The sequence below is a fragment of the Numida meleagris genome, chromosome 16 (genome assembly GCF_002078875.1).
Source record: "Numida meleagris isolate 19003 breed g44 Domestic line chromosome 16, NumMel1.0, whole genome shotgun sequence".
Lineage (NCBI taxonomy): Eukaryota > Metazoa > Chordata > Aves > Galliformes > Numididae > Numida > Numida meleagris.
Genome location: NC_034424.1, coordinates 9,267,215 through 9,279,686, shown reverse-complemented (window position 1 = coordinate 9,279,686; position 12,472 = coordinate 9,267,215). Strand labels below are relative to the sequence as shown.

Genomic DNA, 12,472 nt, shown 5'->3' with positions numbered 1-12,472 from the left:
TGCAAAGGAGAGAGCACAGGAAGTTAGAGATATACAGCTGCTTTGCTGCTACTTTCCATGGGAGGAAATGAGTTTGATGAGTATTAGAATGGTTGAGGATGAGGCTAAGGGACAGAGGCACAGATACTGGGCATGGCACAACCAGGGGGAAAGCTGGGCTAGAAGAGCGTTCCTCCTCGGTCAAACCCGAGACCAGGCTCTTCACAGAGGGTCCAAAGGAGAGAAGGTTCCTGTCCCAGTCCCTCTTCCTTTTTCTCTCCCTCTGTCTCACCTTGCAGCAGCAGTTCAGGCACTCGGCAGAAGTTGCTTTGTGCCTCCCTGGAGCGATGGAGGGAGAGCCAGCAGATCCAGCTGGGCATCTCTGCTCCCCTCACCCGACACTCTCCCACACTCCTCTTCACTCATGCATGCAAAATCCCTCCAGAAAAACACCTCCTTCAGATCTCAGAAACAGAAACCACCAGGAATTTGTTGCAAGGGGAACTGAAGTCCAGGAAGGACCACTCCCTTCCCGCTGAGCCCAGGGAGGGGGACCTGGGCCATCCTCCCACAAAATGCAGCATGATGCCACGGACAGTTCCTCTGTGTCACATTGTGACAGATCACAGCATGCCAGCAGGAGCCCCTGATGCATGTTTAGGGGGTATTGATCCAGAGGCTTTTTCCAGCCTGGACAAAACCTTCCCAGACTGGCACCCCACGGCTTGGGGCGCACAGCCTTGGCCACCCTCTTCTTCCCACTAAACTGGTGCTCCTATTTGAAAGTACTGGGGACCAGCAAGCAACCAAATGCTGTGCCATGACCCAAAGCTCTGTTCTAACCCGCAGCTCGTGTCTCACATGGGCTGTGCTGCGGGAAGGGCTCTGGGCACAGCCCGGAGCGAGCACCACCTGGAGGCTGTAGCCAGGGGCTAATTACAGCTCCAGACCAACGATTTTGGCCTTAAGGCAGCCCTATCTGGTCCACCAGATTTATGTTATATCTGTAGGGTGTTTGTTATCGCAGCTAGATAAATCAGCTGCAGCAAGAAAAGTAATCCATCTTGTCTTCAATGAGCCTCGCTCTTCATCTGCGAGCTCTTGGCAGGCGTAATGGTAGCAATACCCTGGCGCCGTGCCATGACCTGTCCTTCAGACAGCAACGCTGGTCACTCCTCCAGAGCAGATTTCTGGCTGGGCTGCCAAGGCAGGTCTTCCTTGAAATAATCATTCTGTAGGAAAGTGGAGTGGGGGGAGGGAGCGCTGAGGTCAGCGGGGAGGAAAGCAAGGAAGAAGAGGAGGCCCAGCTGCAGCGGCGGGCGGAAGCAGAGCTATGGCACAGGGCTGCACCAGAGAAGCTGCTCCTGCCCTGCTGCTGCCCCACTGCTGCCCAGTTCCTGCCCTACTGCTGCCCACACCACTTCCTCCCAGAGCAAAGCAGAGCCACTATCTTCCTCAGGGGCTGCCATCATCACGAGCAGCTCCAGCTCCACTCAGGGAGGGGTCAAACCGACCTCTGCCAGCAAGCAGCCATCATTAGGGAATAACTGCTCAGCACAGTGCCATGCAGTCCTCCAGATCTGTCCCAGTAACTGCTGGACGAGTAGGAGACACGTGAAATAACTTAAAGCGTAAAGGTACACAGCCCAAGGCCTTGCCACGGGCAGGCCGCAGTGGCGGGAAGGGCAGCACCTCAATCTGTCCATGCGGTGCCAGGGCCAAGGCTGTGGGGAAAGGGCCAGAGGTGGAGGGAGGGTGTGCCCCCTGCGGTAGCGCCCCAGGAGCCACCAAAACACCCCCAGCTGTCCCACCTCTACCAGGACAGCTCATGGCCACCAAGGGTCGCTTCCCTGCTCTGTCAGCCCCGTTCAGTTCCAGGCAGCTGGCTCTGCTGCCGGGGCTCAGCAGGTACCCAGGGATGTGAAGCAAGTGTAAGTAGTCAGTGAAGTATACAAAAAGAGCTTTTTTCTGCAGCTGTCTCACTGGGATTTCACAGCCCAGTGCCTAGTGAGGCTGATCTGGCTGGTTTCTCCTGTAGTGGCAGAGGTGCAAAGCCCTCACAGTATCAGTAGAGTTGGGCAAAACAGGAGCCCTGAGACAGCCCCAGTCCCCCTCTCATGGTGGCAGCAGAGGGGCTGTAGGGCTGCACTGACCAATTTACAGGTTTCTTGCCTCATTATCTGGGCAGAACAGGGACTGCTGGTTCATCTCAGTTGGGTTTTGACCACAGCACTGCAGCCTCCTGGGGCCCAGCACTTCACAATGCTGCTTCTCACTGGGCTGAGTTCTCATGCTGCCTGGCTGGAGGAGGAGTTGTCAGGTGTGGTGTCAATGCACAGAGTAACCTTGAAAACAGGCTTCATTTTCCTCAGATAAATAGAAAGCAGTCAAACAAACAAACAACTACAGCGGCAAAACTTTCCAGCACAACACCAGCACATAAAGAAACACACCGGCCTTACAGGAAATCCCAAGGTGATCTATAGAAGCTGTCCTCAATAGGCCAGCCAGCAAAGGAGCTGAAATATGATGTTTTTATCCCTGCTTTTTCTCAACTCCATAGCTGCCCATGAGCACCAAACTTCTTTTTTTAGGGTAATTTTCAAATTGACCTGAACTTAGCAGTGAATGAGTAGAAGGCAAACAAGCACTGCATATTCATGGGCAAACCCTTGACTGTTTGCCCACACAACCAGACCCATACTGAGTGTTACGAAAAAGAAGAAAACAAAAGAAGCTGTAACTTAGAAAGCAAAGGAAGAAAACAAATCCTTATCCAGCTAACATCTCTTCTACTATGTCACTCAAGGTGGATGTTGTTACAGTTTATTAGAGGAAGACTCTGGAGATATATCATCCAGAGGACACATTTATTCATTTCAGAAATTCGTTCTTTGCCCTTCCAAAAAACCCACATATCTAGCATCCATGTTACAGCCACTTCTGTGAGGAGGTGAGGAAAACTGAAGTTGTATTTAAGCATATTTAAGACAGGCCTCCTGCTGCCCTTCTGGTATACTTAATAGCAGAGATGTGGACAGGCAGCCCTTTGGCCTCTGGACTTCCCCATCCACAAGCTGACGGATGTGCGTGAGCAGCACCCACCCACTGGAGCAATGCCAGCCACAGGCAGAACATGCCTTGGAGCAACCACTCATCTTGTGCACATGGCAATAACACCTGCCTCTCACCCTTGGAGATGTGGGCCAATGTTACATGAAAGCCTGCCAAGTATGCCATAGGGAAGCACTGGAATTCTTCTGCTCCATACATGAGAGCTATTGCAGGGTAAATTTTCTATTGTATCTGTAGCAGAAATGCTAAGTCATGGCTTGAAACAGTGATTGAGCACGTGGTGGGAAGGCAGGGCCAGCCCAGGGGAGCTCAGGTGCATGGAATGCACCTGAATGACTGGAAGGAGTGGAGCCAGGATCCACCCCTGCCCAGATCTCATTTAAGGGTTGGCAGTGGAAGCAACAATATCTTGCTGGAGATCCCCCTGTGCCTGGGGCCTTCTGAAGGTAAGCAGCTTCTTTCCTTTGTTTTGGTGCCTATAGCTGTTGCCTGTGAGCAAATCCTCAGTTGCCTTTGCTGTGCTTTCCATCGTGTTACAGTATCCAAAGGGAAAAAAGAAGAGGTGGATGGAGAACTTCTAAAATCACAAGGGCTTAGAGTATAGTACCTGATTTCTCTCTTGAATTGGATCCCCTGGAGTAAAACTTGTCTTCAAGAACTAGCAAGGGATTCTGAAAAATAGATCTGTGGATATCTAGTGCAAAAGCACAGAACTGACTGTAGGTAAGCTTAGGTGTTATTTGTACTAGTGTAGTCTTAGCACCTGGGGCTGGGCTGAGGCCATGCAGATTCTCCTCTGCCTGGCTCTCTGCTGCCAAGAACTACCTGTCTGTGAAGATGCACACCTTCTGCCCTGAGACAATTGTCCCTCCTGCAAATATCAGGAGCAGTGGTGTTTAGTGCTTCTCTAGCTCCATCTACAGCTGCTTTCTTTCAAGGTTTGGAAGGCTTTTGCCAACCAGGTGGCTGATGCTTTGAATTGCAGGTGGCAAGCATGTGTCACAGGACTTCAGCAAGCCCTTATGATATTTTTGTTACCACATGTCCCTGAGTTTCAGCTATCCTGAAGTCATGGGAGCAGTTCCACCTCAGTGCAGAATGGAGTGCTCCTTGCTGCTGTGGCTAATACGATTTACTTTGCTCTCTTAATTGCTTACAGGCTGGTTAAAGTTCTAGTCTTTTGAAGAAACCAGTAAAGTTGCAAGAAAAATCAAGTTCCCTACAAGCATGCTAGTTTGGAAGTGTCATTTTAAACCATGTTAAGTTTTTAGGAAAAACTAATATAAGAAACAAGACTTGAACTGGAAAGCTGTAGCATCAGTAAGACACTCCAGAGACTGGTGCAGAGGGGACATCAGATGAATGAGGTGTCCTGGGGTATATTTCACATCTTGGGAGCAGGAGCATAAGTTTCCTTGGACAAAATAGCACAGCAGTTTAGGAAAGCTGGGGTGAGCTTCAGCACTGACAAAGATTCCTAGCTAGTAGGGCAGATGGATTACACTGCAGCACAAGAAACAGCAGGTACCTGCTTGGCTGTGAGGTGAAGGTGGCACAGGACTCACCTGGAGGGAGTTGAGCACAATGAAGATGTAGGCCCAAATAATGCTGAGATGAACAAGGATCCCGCATACCCATGTCAGCCCCAGCACAGGCAGCAGCACCAAGATGGGTTTGGCTGTGGCCCTGTCAGAAAGAAGAGCTCAGAGTTACTTGGGCACATTTAAAAGCAGAAACACTGCACTGGAGCTGCACTAGGCTGCAGAGCACTATGGGTTTTGGAGCACTCTGCCCTGTATTTTGCAGTTCAGAAGAGAGCTCTCCTTGTTGTCACCCAGGAGACAGCTCTACACCCCCTGCAAGTGTCTCTGATAAGGTGCTGAGCAAGCAGCACCCAAGATGGTAGCCATGGAACAAATTCCTCTGCAAACAAAATTAGAGGAGAAAAACCAAACACTTCACTTCCCAGCCTGCAATGTGCTAGCCCTGCTCTTTTTTTATCATTGAGAGTTAGTAAGAAGGGAGCTCTTTGACGTCATTAGCCATGAGAAAACAGCTTTTCCCCTGGAGTTGTTGCTACAAGGAAGGCTTCTGTAGTTGTTTTACTAGCACATGGATGTCACCCTGCCCTCCTGTGCTGCCCTATCTTTGTGCTTCTGTAATTTTGGGAAAATTTATTTATGATAGAGGGGAACAATGCATGTCTAGCAGGGGTATCTGGCGCCAGCTAACAACAATAAAAACTCAAAGAAGATGATAAAGTAGTGACTCAAGCAGCAGTTTTTAGAGGTCTCCCTCCATTAACAGATTACAGAAGTCCACACTGCCTCTCCTTCCCAAAGTAATCGCCTCTAAAGTTCCTTTCAGTCCACCAAGTCCCAAGCATATAGAAAATGCTTTTTATTATGATAAACAGACCAAAGCTCCTGCACTGGGTACATCTTCTGGTAAGCATGTACAAGTGCTATGGAAGGGATGACTTTGAACCACAACGTTCTGTGGAGAGGACTCCCTTTTTGGCTCAGATCTCCATGAGATTCCAGGAAATCAGGCACTTTGAGTCCCTTGGTTCCTGGAAACAATCAAGACTGCTCCCTCACTTCCCTGTATTTACTGTTTCACAGGATGTCTGTGTGCCTGACAGCGAGCTGCTCTGTGGCATGGAGGTCTAATGTCCTCAATGGTAAGGAGTCCAGCAGAGGAATTGCCTTTGAGTGATGCTCAGTTACTCTAGAGGAGAAAACTCTTTCTGTCCATATGCCCAAACTCACAGCTTGTCATTGTATCCCTCGAGACAAAGACCCTCACTCTAACAGTATTTCCACCATTGTATACCCTGATCAGCCAGTGCCGTGGTCTGCTCACCATATTTGTATTCCAATCTGGTTCTCCAGGCTGCTGTTGGGTGTCAGCATCTTCGCTCTCCTGCGAGCACTGGACACAGTCACCATCACTACCCGGAAAAGCACAAAGGTGTTCACCTGTCAGAAAAGAGCCAGCAGACCCCTTAATGTTCAGTGATCTGAACTCCAGTGCGGTGAGTCTCTTCTCTGGGAAGTCAGTAACTAATTTTCAGAATGTGAAGAGGCATGTATCACTCCTGAGGAAAAATGAAATACTACATAGAGCTATCTGCACAAGTATCAGAGCTGTAAAAACTTATCTCAAAACCTCTCCCACAGAATGCCTTGTTAAGTGGCTGCTCTAGTCTCCTTCAGCATTGCACCTTCTTTTGCTGCTGTGTTGTAGTTATCAGTATCACAACAGAACTTCAAGGATGTAGATGTTCCCATATGATGAGCAGATCTTTATTTAAGGTGAAGTCACATTTAACCTACACACTTATCACCATTCCTAGTCTAACAGACAATACAAGAACTAGTCAACAAAATTTTAGTATCTATTTTTAATATAAAAAAAACTGTTTTGGTTAAAAAGACTAATTTCTATTGTGGAACTGTGTGAAGTTTAACAAAAATTCTACCATAAAAACCACAAGGAAAGCCCAGAGAGCAAGTGTCTTGGCTGCAGGAGTGCTGGCACTGCTGACTCTGCAGTGCTTTCCTAAGACCAGTCATGCAGGAATCACACCTTCCAGGAAGGCTTTGGCACTTACTGTCAGGATGAACAGAACGGGCCCAACAAAGGCCCAGATGACATTGGTCTGAACGTTCAGCCAGCAGTAGTTGTCTGCCACATAGTTATTGAAGGAAGTTGCAAGGGTCACACCAACGATAACGGCTGGAAGGCCTGCACAAATTAATAAAAAAATAAAATAATTTAGAACGCAGGAAAAGCAAGTATGACCCAAGCAGATCAGCTGCACTCTAGATAATTGCTTCAGAACCCCCATGACCAGACATGCTCCAGCATGAGCCAGCTTAGCCTCTTAAACCCCATGTACAATGGGAATTTACTGCAGCTGAAATCTGTCCCAGCTCTACAAGACCAGATTTATATGCTGTCAGCATCACTTTTTTAGATATAAAGCATTCCAAGTCCTGAGCCCTGATCAAAGCAATTTATTCCTCAGACCACTGTTTTAATAAAATGGACAATCAAAAACATAAAACAATGCAAAATACTGGAACTACTCATTCAATATCCAACTAGGTATGTGTTTTGCAAGGAGCACTGACCTAAACAGGCTTTTCTTTGATATAGATCTCTGCTTATTTCAATGAAATCTATGTACCTGAAAGACTAGCTCAGAATAAAGACTGCTTAGTCAAAGAACATATTTATATTTTAATTAATATCATAGTAGTGATTCTCTCGAAGAACAAGAATTTACCACGAGCTTCCTCCTCAAGTTCTTGGTATAGAATCCTTGGTTTTAGAAAAATAACAGAAATGCTTTTTAGCTTACATTTCAAGACTGCCAATTTGACGCATAAGGGTGATAAAGCCTCTGTGGAACAGTGGCAGCAGGCTCTCATATTGAACCAAGCCAAGCATTGGTCTGACTGCACCACTGCTGGGGGGATTTCTCCTATTGAAACTTTTGCTATTGAAAATAAATGACGCATTTTTTGTGAGTCCTCAGTACCCCAGCCTGTCGCGTAGTAGAATTTCATTCTCCTGTCTTCGCTCATGTTGACTGCTACCACCTTGCTCCACAGGAGAAGCCCCTCAACCAGCATCCATGAGAAGGCTGCCATGAACAAGAGATGAAGGAAGGCGGTGACCGTGAAACACAGCACCTGGAGAGAAGAGAAATCACATGCTCCTTCAGGAAGCAGAGTCCTCTGGAAAATTCTGAGAATGAGCAGCCAGGAAAAAAACAGCAACCCACACATTGCTGTTCAACAATTGCTTAAATTTTCTGAAGGCTTTTTTGGTAAGAAACAAGAGGTGAGTTTTCCTGACAGATTGCACACTACAAATGCAGACATGCATCTTTTCTAGATGCAAATTACAGGTAGTTAATGAAATGTTAATAGAAGGAATTAAATTTCTGTTAGCTCTGCCAGTAACACCTCTGCAGGACTGGTCCTGCTAGGTAAACAGGGTTTGTTTCAGTGAGCTTACCTGGTTGGTCTTGGCCAATTCACTGAACATGAGCAGAGCTTCTGCTGCAGCTAATGCAAAGATCAGGTTCTTGTGCACAGTTGTTCGTTCACTCTTGGGGACACTGAGGATGGAGACACGAAGCCCTCAGCCACAGGCAAATGAAGGGGTATACATGTTCTGATGGGTGCTTGCTGGGCTGTGCAGACCTGCCTGGGTAATGTGCAATCTCTCTACTACTCACTGCAAAGATAGCAATCCAAAGAGGCAAGGGACTGCCACAGTGCACAAGCACTCGGTGCTGGGAAGCACTCAGGTACAGCTCAGCCCTCGGCCAGTGCTCTGAGGGACAGGCAGGGAGTAGGAGGAGGACTCACTGCTATACTCACAGGGGGCAGATCTCTGTGCTTGCTGAGTGATACAGAAAGGTTTGCAATTGAAGAAATAGTCTTTGCTCTGTTTATTTCATAAAAATCAGCTCTACCAGAGCAGCTTTTATGGGGAACAATCTTTATCTGATAAACGCCTTTCCACAGGCACTCAGGTGCATGCACAGTTCACATGAGTATCTCCACGGAAACTGTGGTACTGCATCCCCTCCCTAGGCAATGCCAGCCTCTCCCTTCCCACCCTCTGCTGCCAGTGGCCAACTGCAGCTCCCCAGCTTTCCTCTGCCTATCTACAGAGCCTGGCACTGATGAGCTGCATGATCTATACTTGTACCGAAGCAACATATCAAACAAAAAACATACAAAGGCCACAAGTGCCAATTCTTCTTACCCAACTACCAGGAATAAAATGAAGGTAACAACCAGGGCACAGAAGGAAACTCCACATCCAATAAAAGTCAAGGTTTGTAGTGTGAGCTCCTCCTTGGTGGTCCTCTGCCCCAATCAACAACAAAAGGCAAAACCCCCACAAATTAACAACATGTTGCTTGCAGTTCTTGCATCCACCCCACAGACCAGCGAGAAAGGCTGCTCGCTTACCTCCATCTCGTACACTTGCAGCAGCACAGCAAAGTTTGTGGTGTGGTTGCAAAAACAGACAGTGGAGTCTGAGAGAGATGTCACCACAGAGCAGCCAGCTGTTGACCACATCCCACCAGCATCTGGGCTAACATGCAGCAAAAGAAAACACATTGAAATTACCACCCAGTTTAACAGAAAGCCAATGCACTGAGGGAATTCCATGTGGAGTTGAAATGAGGAAGAAGAGGATATCGGAGATGGCTCTTCCTGTGGTTTGGCACGTGTCTCAGCAGGTTTGCCTTATTCGGTAGGTTTGCACAGGAAAATCGTCCTGAATGCTTGTGTACCTACAAGCCTTTCTTGTAGGTAACAATCACAATCAAGGGTTTCCATTTTAGTTGTACATACCTCATTAAAAGTCACTTGCTTTTGAGTGACTTTTCCAAAGGAGAGAACTCTATTCCAGCCGATAGCAGCTGTCAGAGAATTACAGATCCTTACTTTTACCCTTACGCTGATGCTGTGATGTTTGTTTTTGCAGTGGAAATAAAAGGTTGTGAATCTGGCAACCTGGACAAGAACAAGGCACCTGAGGCTGAAGTTCCAGAAGGCACAGATGGGCCCCACCAGCTTATCAGGCAGGTCCTGCAAGAGAGATGGAAAAGATGAGGTTGCACAGCCACATGCATCATGCAGACTAGCGGCAGTCACTCGCTGGGCTGCAATGTAGCAGAGCAAGGGCTGTCAGCACGAGACAACACCTCCCAGGGGAAACAGAGGGCAAGGTAAGAGCTGGGTGTGTGAAGCCCAAGAGTTCTGGAGGCCTTGGGCGAAGTCTCGGCACTGCCTGGGGGTTTGGCTGTGCCGTGCTCCTAGTCAAGATGGGGAGGGCACAGCCCCCGGGCAGGGTACCTGGGTGTGGTGCTGCAGGCGGTAGCGCACAGAGGTGCTTATCTCCTGGTAGTCGCTGAGCACGGTGGATGAAATGACAGCAGTGCCCACTGCAGTGCTCAGGTACCTGTGAGGGAAAGCGTGCTGCTCACAGACACAGCAGCACCGGGCGTGCTCAGAAAACAGGCTCGTGCTTTATCCATGACAGGCACCCGCTGCCTCTAACCCGCCGGCAAACGCAACCCCCGCGCTCCAGCAGCGAGGCTCGGAGCAGCCGCGCGGGGGCCGCGAGCAGCGCGGTAACGGAGGGCAGGGCCGAGCGGCGGATGCGCGGGCGAACATCGCCCCCTGGCGGTCAGGAGCTCCGGGAGGTAGCGGGGCTCCGGGGTCGGCAGCCGCCCTTCGTTCGGCTCCTGCCTCTGCCCGGCTTCTGAACCAGCCGGGGGTTGGTGCGGCAGCCCCGCGGTTCCTAATTCACCCAGCAGAAAAACTCTTTCCCAAAGGCACGCAGGGGACGTTGTGGTGCACAAAGCTCCACAGCGCACCTCGGGCCAGGATGCACAGAGGCATCTCTACCACCACCCTGACTGCTGGGCCCCTTTCTGTTTGCCACCCCAGAAATCCAGGGACAAGGCTGAATGGGATGGGATGGAGCAGAGTAGAGGTCACCCCCAAAGGAGAGGCACTGAGAAACTCAACATGGACTTCAAAATGGATTCCCACCCCTGTAGTGCAAGGGCAATTCTGTTTCACTCACTTCTTTCCTCCATCGGAGGCAGTCGTATCCTGGAAGGCATCACTGCTGCCTGGGCTGGGCAGACAGCACTGCAGGGAGCCATAGCCAAACCACATATTCTTCACTGTGACCCTGCGGAGACCTGGGCAGAGAGAGCACTGTGGGATGGGTGCAGGCACACAGGGTAGGATCTGCATCTCTGGGCAGCCCGCATCTCAGTACTGCTGCCCCAGGCTGGATGCGTGATGCTATGTGCCTGGGGCTCCCCCAGCTCCGAGCTGTGCCTGTGGAGAAGTTGCAGATAACCTCCCTCCACCACTCCTCTCCTTTTCATGGAGGGCATGTCCTCCCCACGCTCCTTCAGACAGACTGTGGGCAGGGTAAAGACCTTTCCTGCTGAATGTGCTGCAGAAGTGCCACAGGAAGAACCAGCAAACCACAGGCTTCGTGACCTACCTTTGGCTTTCAGTCTTTGCATCTCTTCCACAGGAATTTCAATGAAGTCAGGCCTGTCCTCCTCAGGGCTCTGGATCAGGTATGCCTCACTGCTCAGCTGCTGACTGCTCAGCTCCAGCTTCCTGACCTCCATCCCTGTAGCAGAGGCAAAATCAGGTACTGAAACAAGGTTCAGCCTTCCTCCAGAGCTACTGTGCAGCAAAAAACTGTCTGGATATTTTAACTGCATCCAAGAGTCAAAGCAGCAGATGGACACTGAGCCAGGTCCCTGTGAGATACCCCCCTGTGCTCTGCAGCTCACCAGTGCCACTCACCAACATTTCGATGCTGGATTGTGATCTTCGTCCTCCCTGAGGTCAGCAGTGGGGCCAAGAGTGACACCACTCTGTCGCAGAGCTCAACAACAGCCATAGGCCCTCTGACGGCCTGGAAACATACAAAGATAACAGAAGTCAGCACCTACTCTGCCAACTCACACTTCTCACACCTCACAATAGTTTTCTTAAGTGTCTGGGCTTCAGCAGAAAAAGAGATGTTGGGACTTAGTGCTTTTGCTTTGCTTTTCTACGTATGTCCTCTTCAAAGAAAAATATTCTCAGTTCTTTCAGCAGTGGTGAAAAGACTTGCAAGTAGGGAAACTTGCCAGTGTTCATAAGCAGCCACTAAAACAGGAAGCAAACAAATGAACAAGCTTCTGGAAAGCAAACAAACAAACTGCATTTTAGAGTGGACTCCTGAATTTTGGCAAAACTGTAGCATGACCTTGAAAAGGTTTCACTGCTGGAGGTGAGCAGGTGGCTGGCCCAATTACCCCAGCACAGGTGTGGTGCAGCACAGGTGCCAACCTTGTGCACAACAGCTACAGACCTCCCAGCAACAACATTCAGATCCTTTCTCCTTTCACAGATACATGTCCTGCACCAGCTAAACTGAGCCAGGGCTGGTTTTATGGCACTATCAGGAAGCTGTGAGTAATTGTGGCCACAAAGACCACAATGACTTAGCTTAGACATTCTAAGCAAAGAGGTAAACTCTAAACTATTCAGCATCCTTTCATCTCTGGAAGTCCCTGGCTCCCTCCCCAAGCTGGCTCAGTTCCTGAAGCGCTGGCCTGGCCAGGCTCTGTCGCAACTTTCCCAGAGACAGGTGGAGAATGCAGGCCATACAAAAACATGCGAGCCATACAAAAGACCCATGAGAGAAGGGAAGAAGCCAGTGGAGAAAATCCTCATGGGGGTGGGATGATGGAAATTCTTCACATAAAGCTCAATGGTGATTTGAACAGAGTGGGGTCTGATGGCAGACAACTTCCTGGCAGCCCACTCATGGAAAAGACAACAAACTGGAAGTTCCC

General features: G+C 49.3%; 1 protein-coding gene and 1 long non-coding RNA gene across 9 annotated transcripts in view; one reads left to right on the top strand and one right to left on the bottom strand.

The window, feature by feature from the left end:
* The window catches only part of ADGRD2 (adhesion G protein-coupled receptor D2), a 34,427-nt gene that overhangs the window by 7,474 nt on the left and 14,481 nt on the right, over positions 1 to 12,472 (bottom strand). For all 6 annotated transcript variants that reach the window (XM_021413766.1, XM_021413762.1, XM_021413760.1 and 3 more), the window contains 12 exons: positions 11,433 to 11,544; positions 11,119 to 11,253; positions 10,684 to 10,804; positions 9,948 to 10,053; positions 9,625 to 9,680; positions 9,054 to 9,180; positions 8,845 to 8,948; positions 8,086 to 8,188; positions 7,604 to 7,757; positions 6,671 to 6,804; positions 5,920 to 6,035; positions 4,620 to 4,740 (listed from right to left, as the gene is read on the bottom strand). In XM_021413766.1, coding sequence (XP_021269441.1) covers positions 4,620 to 4,740; positions 5,920 to 6,035; positions 6,671 to 6,804; positions 7,604 to 7,757; positions 8,086 to 8,188; positions 8,845 to 8,948; positions 9,054 to 9,180; positions 9,625 to 9,680; positions 9,948 to 10,053; positions 10,684 to 10,804; positions 11,119 to 11,253; positions 11,433 to 11,544 — 1,389 coding nt within the window. The remainder of the gene's footprint in view (positions 1 to 4,619; positions 4,741 to 5,919; positions 6,036 to 6,670; positions 6,805 to 7,603; positions 7,758 to 8,085; positions 8,189 to 8,844; positions 8,949 to 9,053; positions 9,181 to 9,624; positions 9,681 to 9,947; positions 10,054 to 10,683; positions 10,805 to 11,118; positions 11,254 to 11,432; positions 11,545 to 12,472) is intronic.
* Positions 1,985 to 11,284, top strand: LOC110406828. 3 transcript variants are annotated; one of them, XR_002443586.1, is made up of 6 exons: positions 1,985 to 3,500; positions 5,679 to 5,737; positions 5,949 to 6,091; positions 7,677 to 7,908; positions 9,577 to 9,820; positions 11,152 to 11,284. It is a non-coding gene; the product is annotated as an uncharacterized LOC110406828 (long non-coding RNA). The 3 variants fall into 3 exon arrangements; XR_002443585.1 differs by lacking the exon at positions 11,152 to 11,284 and adding an exon at positions 10,545 to 10,663 and having other exon boundaries at positions 1,986 to 3,500; XR_002443587.1 differs by lacking the exons at positions 5,679 to 5,737; positions 11,152 to 11,284 and adding an exon at positions 10,545 to 10,663 and having other exon boundaries at positions 1,987 to 3,500.